This window comes from Chinchilla lanigera, unplaced genomic scaffold, assembly GCF_000276665.1.
Source record: "Chinchilla lanigera isolate Chin_1 unplaced genomic scaffold, ChiLan1.0 scaffold00021, whole genome shotgun sequence".
Classification (NCBI taxonomy): domain Eukaryota; kingdom Metazoa; phylum Chordata; class Mammalia; order Rodentia; family Chinchillidae; genus Chinchilla; species Chinchilla lanigera.
Window position 1 is genome coordinate 20,270,129 of NW_004955422.1, and position 20,985 is coordinate 20,291,113.

The following is a 20,985-nucleotide window of genomic DNA, read 5'->3' on the forward strand; positions in this document are numbered from 1 at the left end:
GCCATGATCCTTCTGCCTCAGCCTCCCTAGTGCTGGGATTACAGGCGTGCGCCACCTTGCCTGGCCTTGGGTTGTTTTTTTAGTTCCTTGACATTTATTTATTTTTGTACCGAGAATCGAACTCAGGACTTTGCACTTGCTAGAGTTTGTTTTTTTGTTGTTTTTTTTTTTTTCCCCCCGGTACCGGCGATCGTACTCGCAACCTTGCACTTGCCGGGCAGGTACTGTGCCACTGAGCTAAATCCCCAGACCCTAGAGTTTGTTTTTTTGAGACAGGGTCTCACCATGTAGTTCAGGCTACTATGTAGCTCAGGCTGACCTCAAAGTCGCAGATTCATTTGCTTCAGCCTCCTGAGTACTGGGATCACAGGCATGCGCCACAACACCTGGTTTTTCAACCATTTTATTTTATTTATTTATTTTTTTGGGGGGTGTTCCGGTACCAGGAATCGAACTCATGACCTCGCGCTTGCCAGACAGGCGCTGTGCCACTGAGCTAAATCCCCGGGCCCTTTTCAACCATTTTAGAGTAAAAATTTAAACCGTGCGTGGTGGTGCAAACCTGTAATTCCAGCACTTGGGAGGCTGAGACAGGACGATCGTTGCAAGTTCAAGACCAGCCTGGGCTGCAAAGTGAGCTCAAGACCAGCCTGGACTGCAAAGTGAGCTCAAGGCAAGCCAGAACTGCATAGTGAGACCCTGTCTCAAAAAGACAAAAAATAAAATAAAATAAAGTAAAAATTTAGTTGACAGGCTGTACAAAAGCGATAGATCCATCTCAAGAAAGGTGGAACCCATTTTTTGTTGTTGTTGTTGTTTTCCGGTATCAGGAATCGAACTCACAACTTTGGGCTTGCCAGGCAGGCGCTGTGCCGCTGAGCTAAATCCCCAGCCCATTGGAACCCATTTTTTATTGATTTTAGAATTAGAATTATGACAAGCTTTTATTATTCCAGAGAGGGCCCCACGGCCTGACCAACTGCACAGGGCAGGGAGGGTCAGTTAACCTGCAGAGCTTTCGGTGGTGAGGGTGAAACAAGGACCTTCCTGGTGATGGAGTCTGAAGCCTTTATGACGCTGTTTTCTGATCTGGAAAGTCCTGACAATAATCTCGACCTTAGAAAGTTAAGAGGTTTGAATGCAATAAAGGATAGTAGGGCATTTTATAAAATACAAATGTTTTTTTCACTTATTTCCACAGGTGCAAGTTGCCAGATGTTACACTCACTTGATCCCACTGGAAAGCCTGCTACAAAGTTTGATAGGACACTGTCTCTTTAAATTCTTCCCAAACACCTAAAGTAGTCGGACGAGTCGGCACATGCGTATTCCTCTGCACGACCCCCAGCCTTCCCCTTTAGCCAGAGGTAGGGAGGTAAAAGGTCCTCCCACACAGTACTTCTACGCAAGCGCATATTATGATTGAGAGCACTATATCACGCTGTGAGCCCAGTCCTTTTTTCGCTCCCGAAGGCTCCGCCTCTCGCGGCCAATCAGCGAGACGTGCTGTCCGCCATGGCCAATGGCAGCTAGTGTGGGGGCGTGGCCTGGCGTCCGGGGGCGCGGCCAGAGACTGAGAGAAGCGGTGGGGCGAGCCGGGGGCTCTAGTGAACGGCGCAGCCGGACTGGATCACCGGCGGGAGGTCCGCGGAGGCGGCCCGGGCCCGGCGGTCCCCGAAATGTCAGCATGGCTGAGTTCGTGGTCGAACTCTGTGAAAGAGCGGGTGTGCCGCTACTTGCTGCAGCACTACTTGGGTCACTTCTTCCAGGAGAACCTCAGCGTGGACCAGCTCAGCCTGGATCTCTACAAGGGCAGCGTTGCCCTGCGGGACATCCACTTGGACATCTGGGTGAGGAGCTAGGCCGGGACTGGGAACGGGCCGGGGATGGGAGCGCAGCGACGCGGGGCTCAGGCGAGAGTCTGGCGGGGGACCCGGGGCCAGGCCGCCTCGGGCGACCTCTGGGCGTCGGGGCGCCCCGCTGGTTGCTTCAGCCCCTTCCCAGAGACAGGCAGGGGAGCGAACGTCACCTGTCCGGGAGTGCCAGCATAGTGACCTCGAGGTCGGGGGCGAGGGAAGGGTTGAGAGGGACTGGAGGGTGGAGGGCTTCGGTGGAATGGGGCCGGGGAAGTGACGGAGTTGGGGACAGGGCGGCCGGTATGGAAGGCTAGGGTAGGGGTCCAGGTCCCTGGTGAAGGCACCTGTGGAAAATGCGCCCTGACCTCCTGACCCCACAACCCCGAGCCCGGTGGGTGGGGTTCGCTCCGGATGTGGATGTCAACAACAGCGTCAGCGCCCGTGTTGATCAACACGGCGTGTGACTGCCGCCGCCGCCGCCGCCGCAGTCTACTTCCTGCTTTTAGGAGAGTAGGGCAGACCCAGCGTTGTTTAGGGAGAGACTGGGGCCCTGCATCCCCACCTGGGGGCCGCCCTCAAGGAGGACTGGACGTCTGGCCTGGGCTAGGGGGAAGCAGAGGAGAGATGCTGGAAAGCTGAACGAAGGTCGGGGAAGAAAGGTCTGAGCTGGAGGCCTGAGGCCCAGGCATGGGTGAAGGGCCCGGCTCAGCACTCAGCTGACCTGGGGGACAGCAGAGGCGCCACCAAGTAGAGGCCCAGTTTAGGATGGTACTGGGTCTACCTTCTAGGTCCAGAGCAGCACAGCGGGCACAGGTGCAGGGCCTTCTCTGTTGGTGGCCTCAGGGATCTGTGCTCTGGGCAGGAAGAGCTAGATTCAAAGGCAAGCTAGGCCTTGGGAGCCTCCTGAGTTGGGGACACCTCCCAATAGTCTGTTGTCTATGAGGTCCAGTGTGGGAGGGCTTCTGACCTCACCCTCTTGGCTGGCCCAGACCTCTGAGTGCTCTAGAAAGCACTCCCCAGTGCCCTCCCCTCTTGGTGGGTGCTCCTGGGCTCCTGGCTAGGCTACTTGGTTTTGTTTTGTTTTGTTTTTTTTTGATCCTCCTGCCTCAGCCTCCTCAAGTGCTGGAATTATAGGCGTGCCGGCTTTGTTTTTTTTTAAAAGATAGTCTATGTACTCTGGGCTGGCCTTGAATTCAAATTTACTATGTAGCCCACCCCTCCACCCCCAGGCTGGCCTTGACTCTGGCTCCTCCTGCCCCAGCCTCCCAAGCACTGAGATTAAGGTGTGTGTCACCACACCTAGCTTCTACCTGTGCTTGTTTATTTGCGCGTCCAACAAGAGCTTTTTGAGGCTTCCCTGGAGACACCATACAGGAGAGCACTGCGGCCACTGAAGAAGGCAAGTGACGGCTGCCTTGACAAGCTCCCAGGCCGCTAGGGGTGCAGGCATTTGCAGGAGCTTGGTCTTTTTTTTTTTTTTTTGCTATCAGGAATGAAACTCACAACCTCTTGCTTGCCCGGTAGGCGCCATGCTGCTGAACTACTGAGCTACATCCCCAGCTTGGGAGCTAGCTCTTGTACCTCAGAACCACACCAGTGTCTGAGGTTTAAGGGTCCCACCTGTTAAACTCTATGCTTGCCCAGGGTGAACATGGGGTGCTCTGCCCTCTGCCAGGCTGGCCCATACCTAGAATATGCCACAGTCTGTCCCTGCCTGCTGCCTTGTCCTTGCTTTCTCAGGGCCCCCGGGCTGGATTAGGTACAGTCCCCTCCTCTGTGCCTCCTTCTCTTTGTGTTTCTTCCTGATGTGCGAGGAGTCCACTGGATGTGGCCTAATTGGGTTAAAGATGAAGACATTTTATTTGCCCATGTTGTCTGGACATGAGCACATAGAAGATGCTCAGTTTTTTTGTGGGGGGGTATAGCTGTACTAGGGATTGAACCCAAGTCTTTTGCCCTAACCTACATCCTAGGCCTTATTCATTGTTTTTTTAGGTTTTTTTGTGTTTTTTTCCGGTACCGGGAATCGAACTCAACGACCTCACACTTGCCAGGCAGGCGCTGTGCTGCTGAGCTAAATCTGTAGCCCCTTCGTTGTATTTTTAGACAGTCTTGGTCTATAGTTAAGGCTGGACTTGAACTCACTACATATCCCAGGCTGGCCTTGAGCATGTGGCAATTCTCCTGCCTCAGTCTCCAGAGTAACATGTGGGGATTACAGGTGTACACCACCACCTCTGGTGAGACATGGGTTGTATAAATTGCTCAGGATGGGTTTGAATGCATTACCTCCTGCCTCACCCTTCCAGAGTTCTGGGATTACAAGGTGTGCTTTACTGCCCCCAGCAATGATTTTTGAGTTGAATGGAGAGGGAAGCATTTGAGGTGGTTTGAAGGGTTGAGCCCCATTGGATGGGATAGCAGGGTAGGCCAGGGTGGCGAGCACCATGAACCACAGCAAGGCCTGTGGACAGCATGCAGAGGGATCGGAGAGCACTGTCCAAGACGAGTGGCCAAAGTAAGACTGTGGCAGCCAGATGTGGACTGCACTGAGCTTGCTTTGTCCCTTGTCTGCCCCCAGGCTGTGAACGAGGTGCTGGAGTCCATGGAGCTGCCCCTGGAGCTGGTGGACGGCTTCTTTAGCTCCATCGAGGTGGCTGTGCCCTGGGCTGCGCTACTCACAGACCACTGCACTGTGCAAGTGTCAGGCCTCCAGCTCACCCTGCAGCCCCGCCAGGGCCCAGGTGAGGTCAGGCACGGCTGTGGCAGGTACCTGGGAGGAGCTGCTTGAGTCTGGTTACCCTGAGACTCACTTTCTCCCTCAGGGCCAGGGGCTGCTGACTCGCAGACCTGGGCTTCATGTATGACCACGAGCCTGCAGCTGGCCCAGGAATGTCTGCGTGATGGGCTGTCTGAGCCCTCAGAGCCACCACAGCTCCTAGAGGGGTTAGAGATGTTTGCGCAGACCATCGAAACTGGTACGTAGGCCCTTCTTACCTACCCTGGCTTCATCCCTTTTGTGGCCCGGGAACAGAGGCTGCGGGTAGCAGAGCTACCCGGCTGCCCACAGGGGAAATGACTTCTGTCTAGCTGCTCTACCTGACCTGAGCCCCACACCACCCCCAGTGCTGCGGAGTATCAAGGTGACCTTCCTGGACACTGTTGTGAGGGTGGAGCACTCGCCCACTGACCGTGAGCACGGTGTGGCCCTGGAGGTCCATGTGCAGAGGTAGGGGCAGGCTAGTTGGGGTGGGCTAGTGGGAGCTGCTGCATGGCCTACCGACCCCACCTCTGCTTAGCCCAGACTCCTGGGAATGGGTGGGCCAGGGCCATGGTGGGCTGGGGAGTTGGGCTGTGTTGGGAACCTAGACTGGTGGTCAGGGCGAGGCCGTGCAGGCCCAGAGTGACTGGGGTCCTGAGCACCAGGTTAGATCCTGAGGGTCAGAGGAACAAGGGTCAGCCTGAGCCCCCCCAGCTGGACGTGGTGGTCCAAGATGGCCTGGGTATGATGAGCAGCTCTGCAGGTTGGGCTCCCCAAACCCATGCCCCTAGAACAGAGCACTGTGTGGAGAGAGGGCTCCAGGCCTGGGGTGGCCGGGACAAGGGCTGACCCTGCACTCCCCAGACTGGAGTACTGTGATGAGGCGTTACGGGACCCAAGCCAGGCGCCCCCCATAGATGTGCACCAGCCACCTGCCTTCCTACACAAGCTGCTGCAGCTGGTGGGCATCCGCCTGCACTTTGAGGAGCTCCCCTCACAGGTGAGCAGACTACTTGCTCCCTTGCCCTTGATCCCCCTGCCTGCCTCCATCCCTCTGACCTTCTTCTCAACTCCCCCCCAGGCAGAACCACCAGACCTCCCCTTGCAGATTGGCAGCTGCTCGGGGTGTATGGAGCTGATAGTAAAGCTGAAGCAGAATGAGGCTCTCCCAGGGCCCAAGGTGGGTCCCCAGCTGCTTGGGGAGGAGAGAATGTGACCCTTCTCAGCCCTGGCCTCAGTGATCCAGTCATCCCTAGGCCAGGGTGGCAGGAGTGGAACATCAAGCGGGAGAGGTTACCTCTGTCTTGGCAGTTAGAGGAATCAAAGCTCATACAGCTAGTTGGTGACAGAATTTAGTGTAACAGCGGGCATCTCTTCTTCCCCAGGGAGAGAGTAGGTGGGTGGGAGCTCCCAGAGGGGCTGGGTGGTAGGCCCAGGTACCATGTCTGTTCCCTTGCCCCCCAGTTGGAGGTGGCAGGACAGTTGGGCTCCCTGCACCTGCTCCTGACCCCTCGGCAACTCCAGCAGCTCCAGGAACTTCTCAGCGCTGTCAGCCTTGCTGGTGAGGCTTCTGGGTGGTCCAGGGTGAGTGGCAAGGGAAGGCCAGCCAAGCTGGACTGAAATACCCTCCCCTACAGAACCAGAAGGTCTGGCTGACAAGTTGAACAAGAGCCGCCCGTTAGGTGCTGAAGACCTGTGGCTGATTGAGCAGGATCTGAACCAGCAGCTGCAGGCCGGCGCTGTGGCCGAGCCCCTCAGCCCGGATCCCCTTACCACCCCTCTTCTCAATGTGGACAGCACTGGTGGGTGTGGGGCCATTGCGGTTGGCGGGCAGCTATGCGTTCAGGAGCCCAGGGGATCGAATCTGTCTGTCCTGACTCTCTCGCTTTGTCCTCAGACCTCTTCTTCTCCATGGCTGGCCTCACAAGCAGTGTGACCTCAGCTGTCTCGGAGATGTCCCTCTCTGACGTAGACCTGGGCTCCTCTGTGCACAGCAACATGGCCTCCCGCCGGCTCTCTGCCCCGACCCACGCAGCTGGTGAGTTGGGGACCTTGGGCGGTGCTCTAGGGGCAAGAATAGAAGTCACCTCGATAGAAGAAGCTTCTATCCTGTGGGCTGTCAGATGTACCTGAGAGCACCCCCTCCGTGATGCCTGGAGACCAGCCACCTCTGACTCAGTTTCCCAGGGACCTGGCTCGGGAGGCGGTGGTGCAGTGGACTTGGCCTAGGTGGCCAAGTCCATGCTCTTGGTCAAGTGCTTACACTTCCTAAGAGTCAGTCTCCCCTTCTATGCAAAGAGCAAGCTGTATGTTTCAGTCAGTGTTTGAGCTTATTGTGGGTCAGGCAATGAGCTGGAGGCTTTAATCACATCAACCAATCCTTTTAGCACAAGAGGGTATGTGAGCCTGGTCAGAGGGTATAGCCAGTCCCCAGTAACCCCGTGATGGGCAGGTTTGGCCCCCACAATGCAGCTTGCCCAGTTTCTCCAGATCCTAGGTCTCTGGCTGTCTGTCACTCCATATGGGGTCCTCATGAGCTCCCAGGAGCCCCTTGTGAAGCCTCTGTCCCTCCAGGAAAGGCGGCCCCCACTCTCTTTCCGGACACCATGCGCCCTGACTCGCTGCTGAAGATGAGCTTGGGGGGCATGACCTTGACCCTGCTCCAGACTTGCGCCCCGTCTTCTGGACCACCCAACCTCGCCACCCACTTTTTTACTGAGTTTGATGCCACCAAGGATGGGCCCTTCGGCTCCCGAGACTTCCACCACCTTCGGCCGTGCTTCGAGAAAGCCTGTCCCTGTAGCCATGTCCGGTATAAGCCACAAATCCAAGGCCGGGACCTGCATTGAGAGCTCTGGTGTCTCCAGATCCATCTTCTGATGGTGTCTTCTTTCCCACAGGCTGACAGGCACTGCTGTGCAGCTGTCATGGGAGCTGCGGACTGGTGGTCGGGGCCGGCGAGTGACCAGCACAGATGTGCACTTTGGGCAACTGGAGGTGCTGGAGTGCCTGTGGCCCCGGGGCAGTTCTGAGCCCGAGTACGTGGAGGTGAGTGCAGAGGTGAGGCCTGAGGGCTTGGGTGGGCATGGAGGGCAGCCTGACCTTGCTCACCTCCCATGTCCCATCCCAGATCCTGAGTTTTCCCAGTAACCTGGGCTCCCAGGCCTCAGCTCAACCCTGTGCCCACCTGCGTCACACACAGACCCTGCGCCGCGTGCCCAAGGTAACCTGCTCTGGGCTGAGGGACTGTTGGCTGCTTCCCACGGTTTGTTGACTCCCCTGGGCTCTGTCAGTGTCTCCTCGGCCCTGGCCCCCCTACCTCCGTGCCCCAACCAGCGACACCAAGCTATTGCGGGGCCCTGGACCGCTTCCTGTGTGCTTGGTGCCTGCCATTCTTAGCCTGGTGGCCTCTTCTCTGTCTCGGTGCAGCAATCGGCTGGGCCTCCGCAGGTGGGAGGGGCAAGTGACAGGTGGTTTTTTCAAATCAGCATGTCTTCCGTGTTGGCAGGGCGAGAGGGCGTCAGATGTCCACTGCAGCCCCCTCTTGGGTTCCCTGTCCGAGCTTCCCCCACCACCAGGAACACTTGGGTTTTGTGTCGAGGAAGCCCTTTCCCATCGTCGCCTCTTAGCCACCTCTGTGCTAAACACCTTCACCCCCAAACAGAGCCGGCCCCGGCGCTCTCTTGCCTGCCATTGCCACTCAGACCTGGCCCTGGACCTGGCTGACTTCCAGGCGGATGTGGAGCTGGGGGCTCTGGACCGACTCGCTGCCCTGCTGCACCTCGCCACTACACCCCCCGAGCCGCCAGCCGGCCTGCTGGTGAGATGTCCTCCTGGGGCCTGGCTCTAGCAGACAGCAGCACGCGGTCCTCTGGTTCTTGACTGTAGTGATAGGAGCCTTGATGGCTCCTCTGATCCCAACTTTTCCACAGACAGAGCCCCCGCTGGCCACTGAACATCGGACAGTGTTTCGGCTGTCAGCACCCCGGGCCACACTGAGGCTGCGCTTCCCCATCGCCGACCTGCGGCCTGAACGAGACCCTTGGGCAGGCCGAGCTGTGCGGGCTGAGCAGCTGCGGCTGGAGCTGAGTGAGCCCCAGTTCCGGTCAGAGCTTAGCAGTGGACCTGGTCCCCCAGCCCCTACCCGCCTGGAAATCACCTGCTCTGACTTGCACGGTAAGAGCACCTGGCAGACGACACCAGGGCAGGGGCAGAGGTGTCTGGTGAAGGTGGCCTTGGGGTCACAGTTGGAGCAGGCCCTGGCACAGACCTTTACCAGCTCTGTGGGCACTGCCATTGAGTGGAGGAGAGCGGAGGAGCAGGCCCTTCATCTCTGGGCTGCTGCATGCTATGAGTGCCTGATCAGATGCCTCTCACCCGTCCACACCCCTTCCAGCAACCTATGAAGGTGGAGAGAAGCCACCCGTCCCCTGTCTGCGTGTCTCCAAAACCCTGGACCCCAAGAGCCCGGGCCGAAAGTACTTCCTGCCCCAGTAAGTAAGGGCTGAGGAGGAGGACTCTGTGGCTGGGGATGGCTGGGGGCCAGGTTCCAGTGGTCAGACGGTGACAGGTCTATGTCCCGGCAGGGTAGTGGTGACCCTGAACCCCCAGTCCAGCAGCATACAGTGGGAGGCAGCCCCAGACAAGGCAGAGGAGCTGGAGCTGTCCACCGAGAGCCCATGCGAGCTGCGGGAGCCTGAGCCCTCGCCTTTCTCCTCCAAGAGGACCATGTATGAGACAGAAGAGGTGAAGCCCGACCCCCGCTCTGCCATGAGAGCCAGCTGTGTGATGGGGCTGGGTGACAGGACCACCTGGGTGGGCATGGTTGACCCAATACATGAGTGAGAATTTGTGTTTCTTACTTGGAACCAGTAAGGGAGTCGGAAGGCCCCGCCTCTGTTCAGGGCCAGGAGGGAAGCCCATTGGCAAAGAGAGCCCCCTGGTGGGGAGGATCAGGACCCCAGGCTACTGCAGCTGCCCTATACTTGGGCCTAGAGATGTTTTTCTGAAGTGGATGAAGGCTGAATCAGAGGCACTTGGGGCCTGGCCTGTGGGGCCAATTTGCCTGGGGCTGAGTGCAGGCCCTGCCGCTTTAGTTGTGTCATCTTGGGGAGTTTCCTCCCCCAGGAAATGAGCACAAGGACTCTGTCTCATAGGCCACTGGGAGGGTTAAAGGAGTTCATGCCCTTAGATCAGGGTCAGTATGCCACCAGCACGGGGTGGGCACATACACTCCCTGCAGGTAAGAAAGGGCCCCTATGAAAGAGTGAATGAATGAATGGTGGTCAGGACTCAGGCCAGTCTCTGACCAGAGCCAGCGACAGGACCCAAGACGTCTGAGACGACATCCCACGAGCTTTTCCCCTTCCTTGTCTAGATGGTGATTCCTGGAGACCCGGAGGAGATGAGGACGTTCCAGAGCCGGACCCTAGCACTGTCCCGCTGTAGCCTGGAAGTGACCCTGCCCAGTGCCCACATCTTTCTGCCCAGCAAGGAGGTCTACGAGAGCATCTACAATAGGTGGGGACCCAGGCCAGGCGGGACAGGGCCGGGGGCAGAGCCATCTGTGCTCACCTGCCGTCGCTCCCCTTTCTCAGGGTCAACAACGACCTGCTCATGTGGGAGCCTGCAGACCTGCTCCCCACTCATGGCCCCGCCACCCACTCCTCTGGCTTCCTCAGCTCCTCGGGCCTCTGGCACAACAGCTTCAAGATGTGCAAGTCAGCCTTCAAGCTGGGTATGAGGAGCGTTCTGTGGGGCCAGAGGGAGGGTGCAGGGCAGGGCTGACCAGGCCTCCCAGGCTCTGCTACCATTGGCCACCTTGATCTCATCCCAGACTCAGACTCAGATGATGAGGACGTCCACTTCTTCTCAGTGGGGGCATCAGGTGCCCCCCGGGGTCCCGCCCCTGAGCCCTCGAGCCGCCAGTCCCAGAGCACCTTCTCTACGCTGGTGACAGTGCTGAAGGGTAGAATCACAGCCCTCTGTGAGGCCAAGGTGAGGGCAGCCCTGGCCAGGTGAGCCCCAAGCCCTCTGGGCAGGAGAGAGGATAAACATGGCCCCTGCATGAGGGACACAGGAAGTAGGAACCCCAAGTAAGTGGTCAGCGGCATGCACCTGTCGCCCTGACCCACACACGCCAGCCCACCTGTCCTATTGTACCTGGCAGCTGCTTATTAGCACCCTGTCCTTGTAAAGCCCCATACTGGGTGGGCATGAGAATGGGCCCCATTTGTACCCATGAGGCAGGCTGGGCAGAGATGATTCTCCTTCGCATAAAAGGCAGGTGCTGCCAGCGCCCGGGGAGTCTGACAGCAGGACTCCCGTAGACGCCTCACGGAGGCCATGGGAGCTGCAGAGAGCAGCGGGCGAAGCCAGGTGTGTGCTCTGTCTGCAGAATGAGAGTGGGAAGCGGCTGGAGGGCATGCACGGTGAGATGGTGCTGGATGTGGAGCATGGCACCCTCTTCAGCGTCTCTCAGTACCATGGCCAGCCGGGGCTCGGCTACTTCTGCCTGGAAGCTGAAAAGGCAACACTCTACCACCGAGGTTTGTGGGCTGGGGCTGGTTGCGGCTATGTCCCTAGGGCTTGAGTGGACCGGGCCACCAGTGCCTGGCAAGGGACTCACAAGATCCCTCCCCAGCGGCCTTGGATGACTATGTGCTGCCCAGTCACCTGCATCTGCCCAGCTTTGTCCCCCCGGCCCACCTGGCCCCGACCATCTACCCATCTGAGGAAGGGGTGATTGAGCAGGGAGCCTCAGGCTGCAAGGGGCAGGGGCGTGGCGCCCCCATGCTGACTGCTGCTGTGCGCATCCACTTGGACCCCCACAAAAACGTCAAGGTGTGGCTTCCTGTCTGTATGGCTGGGTGGCTGCCTCCCCAGTGGGTGCAAGAGTTCTGTTCCTCACCCTGACTGTGCCCCAACCCCCAGGAGTTCTTGGTGACACTACGGCTGCACAAGGCCACACTGCGCCACTATATGTCCCTGCCTGAACAGAGCTGGCACTCCCAGGTAAGCAAAGGTGGCTTGGACTTTCGATTTGGGTGGGCACGTCAGAGGGGGCCCAAGGAGCCAGTATGAGGGGCAAGGGCTGGGCCAGAGCACCCAGAAAGGGATGTGATGGGCAGTGCGGGGGGAGGCAGGGGGCTGCCTATGCTCACCATCCCCCAACCCTGGCCTGGAAGCTGTTGGAGTTCTTAGACGTGCTGGACGACCCTGTGCTGGGCTACCTGCCCCCGACAGTCATCACCGTCCTGCACACACACCTGTTCTCCTGTGCTGTGGACTACAGGTACCCAGGCCGTGTGGGCCGGGGTGGGGCGGGGGTGGGGCAGGGCCTCAGGTATAAGGAGCTCACCTTGGCCACGTGTGACTGCCCCCCAGACCCCTCTACCTCCCAGTGCGCGTCCTCATCACTGCCGAGACCTTCACGCTGTCCAGCAACATCGTCATGGACACGTCAACCTTCTTGCTCAGGTATGTGGGCTGCAGCTGCCTGCCTGCTGCATGTGCTGGGCTGTCTCTGGCCCTTCCCTCAGGAATGTGCAGTTTCCACTTGCTTTGAGGAGACCTGGGCACCTCACATCAGCCTTAAAAGCCTCTGTGAGCTGTCTGACGTGGTAATCTCACTTGAGGATATAAGGAAAAGAGATGGAATGGACTGCCTCTGTCGTGCAGTGTAGCACAGTCCTGACTAGGGCAGGGAAAGCACTCAGTGGCAGAGCACACATTCAGCCTGTGTGAGGCTCTGAGTTTGATCCTCAGCACCACAAAAACATTAAACACGCCAAACTTAGCGACAGTGTAAATGCCTCCAAATCACCCCAAGTAATGGTCAAGCCCACATTACTGCATAGGACAGTACAGCCGCTAACATGGAGTTGAAGAATAACATAGAGGGGCGAAGTAAGAAGAATTCAGATGTGTTATGTAAATGTGACTGTAATTATTACAGTTATTACTGCAAACATGAACTCCTAAAAATGAAGTTAGCTGCCTCAAATTAAAAAAAAAAAATAACGTTAAAAAAATAGTTTTTTTGAGGCAGGGTCTCACTGTACAGTTCAGACTGGCCTTGAAGTCACTTTGCAGCCCAGGCTGGTTTTGAACTCGCAACAATCCTCCTGCCTCAGCCTCCCAAGTGCTGGAATTACAGATGTGTGCCACCATGCCCGGCTCTAAGACTACGTGTTTTTTATTTATTTATTTTCATTGTTTTGGGGGGTTTTTTGGTTTTTTTGAGAGAGGGTTTCACGGTATAGTTCAGGGTGCCCCTAAACTCACTATGTAGCCCAGGCTGGCCTTAAACTTGTAGCAATCTTCCTGCCTCAGCCTCCCAGTGCTGGGATTGTAGGTATGTGCCACCACGCCCAGTTTAAGACTACTTACTGGGTGTGGTGGCACACGCCTGTAATCCCAGCACTTGGGAGGCTGAGGAAGGAGTGAGTTTGAGATCAGCTTGGGCTACAAAGTGAGCTCAAGGCCAGCCTGAACTGCATAGCAAGACACCATTTCAAAAAGACCAAAAAAAAAAAAAAAGGGGGGTGGTGTGGTGGTGCATCCCTGTAATCCCAGCACTTGGGAGGCTAAGGCAAGAGGATTGTTGGGAGTTTGAGACCAGCCTGGGCAACAAAATTAGCTCAAGGCCAGCCTGAAGTACCTAGTGAGACCCTGTCTCAAAAAGACACACATACACAAAAAAACCCCTAGAAAGAAGCATGTATGATTTTTCTTAGAATTTGAGATTTTGCTGGAATATAGCTCAGTGACACTATGCCTGCCTGACAAGCGCAAGGTTATGAGTTCAATTCCCAGTACCAAAACAAAACAAAACAATTTGAGATGTGACATGAGTAGCTTTAATTTTTTATTGTTATTGTAATATTAGTTCTAAAATAATCTTAAGTCAGGCAGAGCAGTACATGCCTGTAGTCTCAGCACCCTGGGAAGCTGAGGCAGGAGGATTGCAAGTTAAAGGACAGCCTGGGAGGCTTAGCAACTTAATAAGACCCTTCCTCAAAGTAAAAAATAAAAAAGGACTAGGGGAAAGCTCAGTGCCAAGGCCTTGGGTTCAGTCTCCATTACTACAAAACAAAACAAGACAGAATGGGTTTGTTTTGAAAGAACAGTAAGTAGATGCTACTGTAGTGACACCCCAACCCCAGCCCTGGCTGAGTTTGTGAGACCTAAGAGGTGATGGAGCCGAAGTGGTTAGAGAACCTAGAGCCGCTCGTGGGAAGTGAGCGAGTACCTTTGCCTGGGTCTGCTGCACCGCCCACAGTATAGGCAAGCCCACTGAGGCGGGAGGGCTCCTCCCATGAGGGCTTCTGTGGGCTTGGGTCTCCCACTTCTCCAGGTACTCCCCTGCCCGGCCTGGCTGCTGTGGAGCTGCCACCTGCAGTGGCTCCCGGGCCCTTCTCAGCCCTGTTCCCCACCAGGTTCATCCTCGACGACTCCGCTTTGTACCTGTCCGACAAGTGTGAGGTGGAGACGCTGGATCTCCGGCGAGGTGGGCAGGGCCCAGCCTGTGCTCCCAGTGCTCCGGGGGCACAGTCCTGCCACAGCCACACACAGCGTGGCCCCGTGTCCTCCCCATCTGCTGTCCTGGCTCTCTACCCCCCACACACATGCATGCACATCCCCTAGCCACCCTGGGACACCCCGATTCTGCCCCCGGGAGGTGGCCACGGGCTGGGCAGGAGCTGGTTGCAAGGTGGCCACGGGTTCCTTTTCCGCCTCTGCCACAGATTATGTCTGTGTCCTGGATGTTGACCTCCTGGAGCTGGTGATCAAAACGTGGAAGGGGAGCACAGAGGGCAAACTGGTGAGTGGCCATCACCGGGCCAGGGAGCCTGGGGTGTCAGGGTGCCCACCCTTCCCTGCTAGGTGGCAAGAGCGCCTTGTCTGCCAAGAGGGTGAGCGTGTCTGCCAAGAGGGTGAGCGTTTCCGCCTTGCCACCAGAGGGCAGCTGTAGGCAGGCAGAGCAGAGCAGGGCCCCAGGAGTGTGACGGCACCTGGGCCCTCAGGTTCCCTATTCCGGAAGTGAGACAGCAGGCCCTGCCTCACTGGGCCCAGGAGACCCCGTGGGTGCCAGGGTGGGGCCCTCGGTGGTCAAGACCTTATCTGGGCTCAGTCTGCACATCTGTGGTGGGGACACCAGGCAGGCTCAGCCCCCAAAGGCAGACCTGGCTCACCTCTCTTCGAAGTTCCTCCTGGGTGGGTGGCCTAGGGGCAAGGGGCCTGCACTCATGCCACCTCACCCCGCCCACGGCAGAGCCAGCCGCTGTTTGAGCTGCGCTGCTCCAACAACGTGGTGCACATACACAGCTGCGCCGACTCCTGTGCCCTGCTGACCAACCTGCTCCAGTACGTAATGAGCGCGGGCGACCTGCACCCCCCGCCCCGGCCCCCCAGCCCCACGGAGATCGCCGGCCAGAAGGTACAGGTGAGGCCTGGCCACACAGGCTACCAAAGCTCGGCCAGGCCCCTCCCCTGCACGGCCCTCAGGGCCTGGGGTTGGGGGAGCCCTGGGACCACCGCGCCTTGGGGACAAGGGGTGAGCTTATCGCTGTCCGCCCCTGCCCAGCTGTCTGAGAGCCCTGCCTCCCTGCCGTCCTGCCCCCCTGCGGAGACGGCCCTCATCAACCAGCGGGACCTGACCGACGCTCTCCTGGACACGGAGCGCAGCCTGCGTGAGCTGACAGAGTCCTCAGGTGAGGAGGGGGCGCTTTGGGGGCAGCTGATGCAGGCGCCTCCGGCACTGTCTCCCCAAGCTGGCCTCTCTCCTGTAGGTGACCCACTCCCTCAGGCCTCACCCGTCTCTGTCTACCTGTTCCCTGGTGAACGGAGTGGGGCCAAGCCCCCTTCACCCCCTCCTGGGGGCCCTGCCGACAGCTTAGGGTCCTGTCCCGAGGCCACAGACGATGACAAGGAAGAGGAGGGGGACGGAGACACCCTGGACAGTGACGAGTTCTGCATCCTGGACGCACCCGGCCTGGGCATCCCGGTGCGTGGCGGACGGGCTGGCTCAGTCCTGCCTTCCCAGTGCGGGTTAGGGTGGGGAACCAGCACACTGTCGTGGTTGCTGAGCCCGTTTAGGGCTCCCACCATGGGGAGCAGGGAGGGGCACCCTTGGCACTGAGCTTTGGAAGAGTAGGCTGGCATCCACATCTAAGGGGATGGGGGCGTGCCAGGGAGTCGGGTCCAGCAGGAGCCAGGGGCTCTAACCACTGACACAGGTTTGAGGGATGGTAGCCCAAGAGGGTCTTTTTCTGTCAAAAACAGACCACACGGAGAGGGAGGAGTAAGGACAGGGAGAAACGGGAGCTAGGACTGGAGAGCCGGGCCAAGGTGCCTCTGTGCTGCACACCTTCACACCTCCATGTGGCCTCCTCCCGGCAGCCCCGAGACGGAGAGCCTGTGGTGACGCAGTTGCATCCGGGCCCCATCGTCGTGCAGGAGGGACACTTCTCCCGGCCGCTGGGCAGCACAGACCTGCTGCGGGCGCCTGCCCACTTCCCAGTGCCCAGCAGTCGTGTGGTGCTTCGTGAGGTCTCCCTGGTCTGGCACCTCTACGGGGGCCGAGACTTTGGCCCCCATCCCGGCCACAGGTGAGGTGGGGAGGGAGGGCCGGGCGGCAGCTGGCAGTGGAGGCCGGGGCGCTGGTGACCTTGAGCCTCACGTGCCCTTGCTGGCTTCAGTTGGTCCGTCCTCGCCCACCCTGCCTCCTAGGACCGAGGCTGGAGAAGGCGCCTCGCCTTGGACTGAAAGGGCTGCTGAGGTGGGGGCAACACCGCGGCTCCTCTGATCAGCTTGTCCCCTGACCTTCTTCCCAGAGCAAGAGTTGGCCTCACAGGCCCTAGGGGCTCCCCCTCCCGAGGCTCTGGCTCCAACCGGCCCCAGAACTCATGGCGAACACAGGGTGGCAGCGGACGGCAGCACCATGTCCTTATGGAGATCCAGCTCAGCAAGGTAAGGGCTGTGCGGTTATGGGCCCACGTGTCACAGTGAGCACAGCAGAGGAGAGGGCCAGAGGCAGTTCAGGTTTTGGTAGGGAAAGGCGGGAGCCCCTGGGGCCTGGGGGGCCTGTGTCACCCAGTGAGAAGCAGCAGGGGCTGGAGGTGCTGGGTGGCAGGGAGAACCACAGGTTTGGTTCTGCCTGTGTGTGAGACTGTGGACAGCCCTGCAGTAAGTGGGTTTCAACCTGAGAAGTTGCGCAGGGAGGGCCCCACTATCCAAGGGTGTCAAAGGCCAGTGCTGGGCTCCCTGAGGAACTGCTGGGGACAGGCGACAGCACACAGGGCTGTTGGGAGCAGCAGGGGACAGCTCTGAGCAGGGGCCTGGGGTGCCGAGACCTGGCAGGAGCCAGCAACTTCCTGAGAGGAGAGGGAGGGCGCCCTGCAGAGGGCACACAGGGCAAAGGCCTGAGGATGAGACAGCCACACCGAGCAGGGGCAAGGGCGGGGCTGCGGGGAGAGTCGGGGCCTGCTAGACTAGGGCTTGGAGTGTCAGGGGAGCACTTGGGGTGTGGAGACTGGAGTGAGCAGGAAAAGGACCATAGGGGAGGCGCGTGGGGCACCATTGATGAGGGCAGGGTGGAACTTGGGATGACAGAGAAGGCGGGGGCCATTTAGGTGAGGCAGTGGCTGTGGGGATGCGGGCCGGTAGATGTAGGTAAGCAGGTCCAGTTTAGTGTGGCCCAGTGGAGTTTGATGGTGAGATGGTCACATGGAGAGGTCAAGGCAGCCGCCGGATGTGGGGCTGAGGTGGGGACAGGATGAGGAGTTGGGCCTTCCTTCCCCCCCTCCCCGTGGCCCTGCGGTCACCTCAGGCCTCCCTGGGATCCCCCCACAGGTGAGCTTCCAGCACGAGGTATACCCAGAAGAGCCAGCAGCTGACCCTGCTCCAGGCCAGGAGGTGGAGGAGCGGCCCCTGTCCCGCCAGGTGCTCATTGTGCAGGAGCTGGAGATCCGAGACCGGCTTGCCTCCTCCCAGATCAACAAGTTCCTGCATCTGCACACGAGCGAGCGGCTGCCTAGGCGCACCCACTCCAACATGGTGCGCGAGGGGCCGGGGCTCCATGCATGCTCGCGCGGGTTGGGGGCCATCCCTGGGCCGGGGTGGGAGAGAGCAGCACGAGCAGGAGTGGGCTGGTGCCCACAGCTGCCCTCTGCCCTCAGCTCACTGTCAAAGCACTGCACGTGGCCCCTACCACCAACCTGGGCGGCCCTGAGTGCTGTCTGCGCATCTCACTGATGCCGCTGCGGCTCAACGTGGACCAGGCAAGTAGGCAGGGGGCAGAGCCAGGTACGACCAATGCCCTCCCCATGCCTCTTGACCCTGCTTCTGTGATTCTTCCCCGCAGGACGCCCTCTTCTTCCTTAAGGACTTCTTCACCAGCCTAGTGGCTGGCATCAACCCAGTGGTCCCAGGGGAGGCGTCGGAGGGTGAGAAGCCAGGCCAGGGAGGGGAGGTCAGTACCCAGCCGGCCCTGGGCCCGTCTCCGATCGGACGCCTCTCTCCCTAGCTCGCCCTGAGACCCGGGCCCGGCCGGGCAGCCCCCAGGAAGGACAGCCCAGGGGCACAGAGATGAGTGACTCACAGGAGGGCCCCAGTGGTGGACATGGCTCTGCTGAGCAGCAGCCCATCTACTTCAGGTAGGGCTCGGGGCTGGGGGTCGGGGCCAGGGCACAGGTGACCAGGTCCATGACCAAAAGTTTCTTGTCCCTGCCCCGGCCAGGGAGTTCCGCTTCACGTCAGAGGTGCCCATCTGGCTGGATTACCACGGCAAGCACGTCTCCATGGACCAGGTGGTAAGCTTTGGGCTGGCCTCTGGGGCTCCCAGTTGGGCTGGGCTGTGGCCACATCTCCCTGGGGACAGGGCTTACCCCGGTCTGCCGTACCCGTGCCCCTCACACAGCCAAGCCCCTCGCTCCTCAGGGCACCTTCGCAGGCCTCCTCATCGGCCTGGCCCAGCTAAACTGCTCCGAGCTGAAGCTGAAGCGGCTCTGTTGCCGGCACGGGTAAGCCCCACACGCCCTGCCTCTCTGCACAGCCCTGACCTTCGTTTTGCTCTTTTCCTCACTGGTTGTGTGGCCAAGTCTTCAGCCCTTCCAGGGCCTCAGTCTCCCCTCTGTAAAATGGGCCCAGTCGCTCCTCTGCACACAGCTGGGTGAGACTGTGGGAGTATATTGAGTGCCCTAGCACTTGGCATACAGATACTCGGTCTTCCTGGTCCCTATCTCCCCTTGTGTGGCCTCCCCCACCTCCCTCCTCTCTGCTCCCTCCCAGGCTCCTGGGTGTGGACAAAGTGCTAGGCTATGCTCTCAATGAGTGGCTGCAGGACATCCGCAAGAACCAGCTGCCCGGCCTGCTGGGAGGCGTTGGGCCCATGCACTCTGTCGTCCAGCTCTGTGAGTGTTTGCATTTGAAGGCTCTTGAAACTCCCATTCCATCCACTTGGGCTGCCTAGAAACTGCCACTGGGAAAGGAGGAGGCAGATGGGCCAGGAGGGTGGGTGGGAGCAGGGCAGCTTCTGGCATCTCTGACAACCCTGTTCCTCCAGTCCAAGGGTTCCGGGACCTGCTGTGGCTGCCCATTGAGCAGTACAGGAAGGATGGTCGCCTCATGCGGGGGCTGCAGCGGGGGGCTGCCTCCTTCGGCTCATCCACAGCCTCTGCTGCCCTGGAACTGAGCAACAGGCTGGTGCAGGCGATCCAGGTGGGAGCACAGAGAGTTGGAGGCCCAGCGAGCTTGGTTCCCGGAAGCCCCACCAGAGGGCCCCACCCCGGCCAGCGCCAGTGGAGGGAGGTGCTCCGTGCTGGGAGGGTCCGGTTGCTGCAGGCTCAGGCCCGGGGCCAGAAGGATAGGCACTCTGGCCCCAGAGCAGTCAGGTGGCAGAGAAGCAGGGTGCGAGCTAGAACAGGAGCCACTGAGGAAAGCAAGGTCGGGCTGAGTGGTGGTTCCAAGTGTCCGGGTGTCCCCGCTGGGGCCCCCTGGGATGCACAGCCCAGGTCTCAGGCAAGCTGCATCGGTGGCAGCCAGGAAGAGCCGGCCGGGGCGTGGGCATCGGCGGGAGGAAGGTGGGGGTGAGACAGTAGGAAAGTCCCCTTGGGCTGTGCCCTCCCCGGGTGATGGAACTGGGAAGGCAGAGGGACATGGGCAGGCAGAGGGATGCCGGGGGTCCCTGCTGGTGGGGCCTAGGGAGGGGCCGGACACCTTGGTCGTCTCCTCATCCAGCTCTCTGTGTCCTTCAGGCTACTGCTGAGACGGTTTACGACATCCTGTCCCCAGCGGCGCCTGTCTCCCGCTCACTGCAGGATAAGCGCTCTGCGCGGAGGCTGCACAAGGGCCGGCAGCCCGCTGACCTCCGAGAGGGCGTGGCCAAGGCCTACGACGCTGTGCGGGAGGTGAGGGCCCCAGCCCTGCTCCTTTCCTCATCCTCTATCCCCACTCAGACCTCAGCACTGACCTCTGACCTCCACAGGGCATCCTGGACACAGCTCAGACCATCTGTGACGTGGCATCGCGCGGCCATGAACAGAAGGGGCTGACAGGTGCCGTGGGGGGCGTGATCCGCCAGCTGCCCCCAACTGTGGTAAAGCCACTCATTGTGGCCTCAGAGGCCACGTCTAACCTGCTCGGGGGGATGAGGAACCAGATCCTGCCCGACGCCCACAAGGACCATGCCCTCAAGTGGCGCTCAGAGGAGGCCCAGGACTGAGCGGGGCTCCAGGACCACCGTGCTGGCCCACCGCAGGGCTACACCCGCTCTCCGCCTCCTCAGAGCTGCAGCCCACGGGAGCCAGATGCAGGCCCCTCGGACGGCCACTGTGAAGGACACTTGCCTGTTGCCAATCGGTCGTGAGAGTGGGGCCTGCTGCCTGGGGCCTCGGCCCTGTCTGCACTTTTCCTCTGGGGAGAAGGACGCTGCCCTCCCTAGCACAGGCCCCACCGCTCCCTCGACCCAGGATGGAGGCTTTTGGACCCTCAGGCCCGACCCCACTCAGCCAAGTGTCTGTCTCCCGGGGAGTTGGCGACACGCTGTGGGGGTCGGTGTGTTATTTTTAAACTCCGTGAGTGTGTGGGTCAGTGTCTGCATGAAGTGGAATAAACTGCCCACCGCCAGCCCCTCCCCGGGGTCCTTTGTGCCTTCGAGGTTCCCACCTCTGCACCCGGCACCTCCCTGTACCGCCTGGGTGTAGAACGCAGCCCCAGCCACCTGCCCACACCTGACTCCTTCCTTTCTGCTCTGGGCTCCACCCTGCCACTGTCCCAAGGGACTGTCACCTGGGTCCCACTTCAGAGTGGTAGGAGCTGAGTGAACCTCACCCTTGGCCGTTGGAGCTGCCTCACTGGCCGCAGCCT

The 20,985-nt window shown here is 59.6% G+C and overlaps 1 protein-coding gene across 7 annotated transcripts in view; it reads left to right on the plus strand.

The window, feature by feature from the left end:
• The window catches only part of Atg2a (autophagy related 2A), a 29,131-nt gene extending 8,380 nt beyond the window's left edge, over positions 1 to 20,751 (plus strand). The window contains exons 2-42 of one of the 7 annotated variants that reach the window (XM_013513964.1): positions 1,202 to 1,850; positions 4,438 to 4,600; positions 4,682 to 4,834; positions 4,947 to 5,085; positions 5,482 to 5,617; positions 5,699 to 5,797; positions 6,082 to 6,178; positions 6,255 to 6,419; positions 6,515 to 6,655; positions 7,192 to 7,429; positions 7,518 to 7,665; positions 7,748 to 7,840; positions 8,282 to 8,437; positions 8,550 to 8,793; positions 9,014 to 9,110; positions 9,204 to 9,363; positions 9,995 to 10,137; positions 10,215 to 10,354; positions 10,454 to 10,614; positions 11,015 to 11,165; positions 11,261 to 11,460; positions 11,551 to 11,631; positions 11,805 to 11,911; positions 12,004 to 12,096; positions 14,058 to 14,128; positions 14,367 to 14,443; positions 14,894 to 15,064; positions 15,206 to 15,332; positions 15,411 to 15,625; positions 16,021 to 16,229; positions 16,455 to 16,590; positions 17,473 to 17,676; positions 17,799 to 17,900; positions 17,984 to 18,065; positions 18,146 to 18,275; positions 18,359 to 18,431; positions 18,559 to 18,641; positions 18,910 to 19,031; positions 19,184 to 19,338; positions 19,875 to 20,027; positions 20,105 to 20,751. In XM_013513964.1, coding sequence (XP_013369418.1) covers positions 1,680 to 1,850; positions 4,438 to 4,600; positions 4,682 to 4,834; positions 4,947 to 5,085; positions 5,482 to 5,617; positions 5,699 to 5,797; positions 6,082 to 6,178; positions 6,255 to 6,419; positions 6,515 to 6,655; positions 7,192 to 7,429; positions 7,518 to 7,665; positions 7,748 to 7,840; positions 8,282 to 8,437; positions 8,550 to 8,793; positions 9,014 to 9,110; positions 9,204 to 9,363; positions 9,995 to 10,137; positions 10,215 to 10,354; positions 10,454 to 10,614; positions 11,015 to 11,165; positions 11,261 to 11,460; positions 11,551 to 11,631; positions 11,805 to 11,911; positions 12,004 to 12,096; positions 14,058 to 14,128; positions 14,367 to 14,443; positions 14,894 to 15,064; positions 15,206 to 15,332; positions 15,411 to 15,625; positions 16,021 to 16,229; positions 16,455 to 16,590; positions 17,473 to 17,676; positions 17,799 to 17,900; positions 17,984 to 18,065; positions 18,146 to 18,275; positions 18,359 to 18,431; positions 18,559 to 18,641; positions 18,910 to 19,031; positions 19,184 to 19,338; positions 19,875 to 20,027; positions 20,105 to 20,341 — 5,823 coding nt within the window. In that variant the 5' untranslated portion in view covers positions 1,202 to 1,679 and the 3' untranslated portion in view covers positions 20,342 to 20,751. Of the gene's footprint in view, positions 1 to 1,201; positions 1,851 to 2,344; positions 2,502 to 4,437; positions 4,601 to 4,681; positions 4,835 to 4,946; positions 5,086 to 5,481; positions 5,618 to 5,698; positions 5,798 to 6,081; positions 6,179 to 6,254; positions 6,420 to 6,514; positions 6,656 to 7,191; positions 7,430 to 7,517; positions 7,666 to 7,747; positions 7,841 to 8,281; positions 8,438 to 8,549; positions 8,794 to 9,013; positions 9,111 to 9,203; positions 9,364 to 9,994; positions 10,138 to 10,214; positions 10,355 to 10,453; positions 10,615 to 11,014; positions 11,166 to 11,260; positions 11,461 to 11,550; positions 11,632 to 11,804; positions 11,912 to 12,003; positions 12,097 to 14,057; positions 14,129 to 14,366; positions 14,444 to 14,893; positions 15,065 to 15,205; positions 15,626 to 16,020; positions 16,230 to 16,454; positions 16,591 to 17,472; positions 17,677 to 17,798; positions 17,901 to 17,983; positions 18,066 to 18,145; positions 18,276 to 18,358; positions 18,432 to 18,558; positions 18,642 to 18,909; positions 19,032 to 19,183; positions 19,339 to 19,874; positions 20,028 to 20,104 lie in introns of those variants that run through there. The other 6 variants (XM_013513965.1, XM_005384547.2, XM_005384542.2 and 3 more) reach the window with 6 other exon arrangements.
• Positions 20,752 to 20,985: the final 234 nt, after the last annotated feature.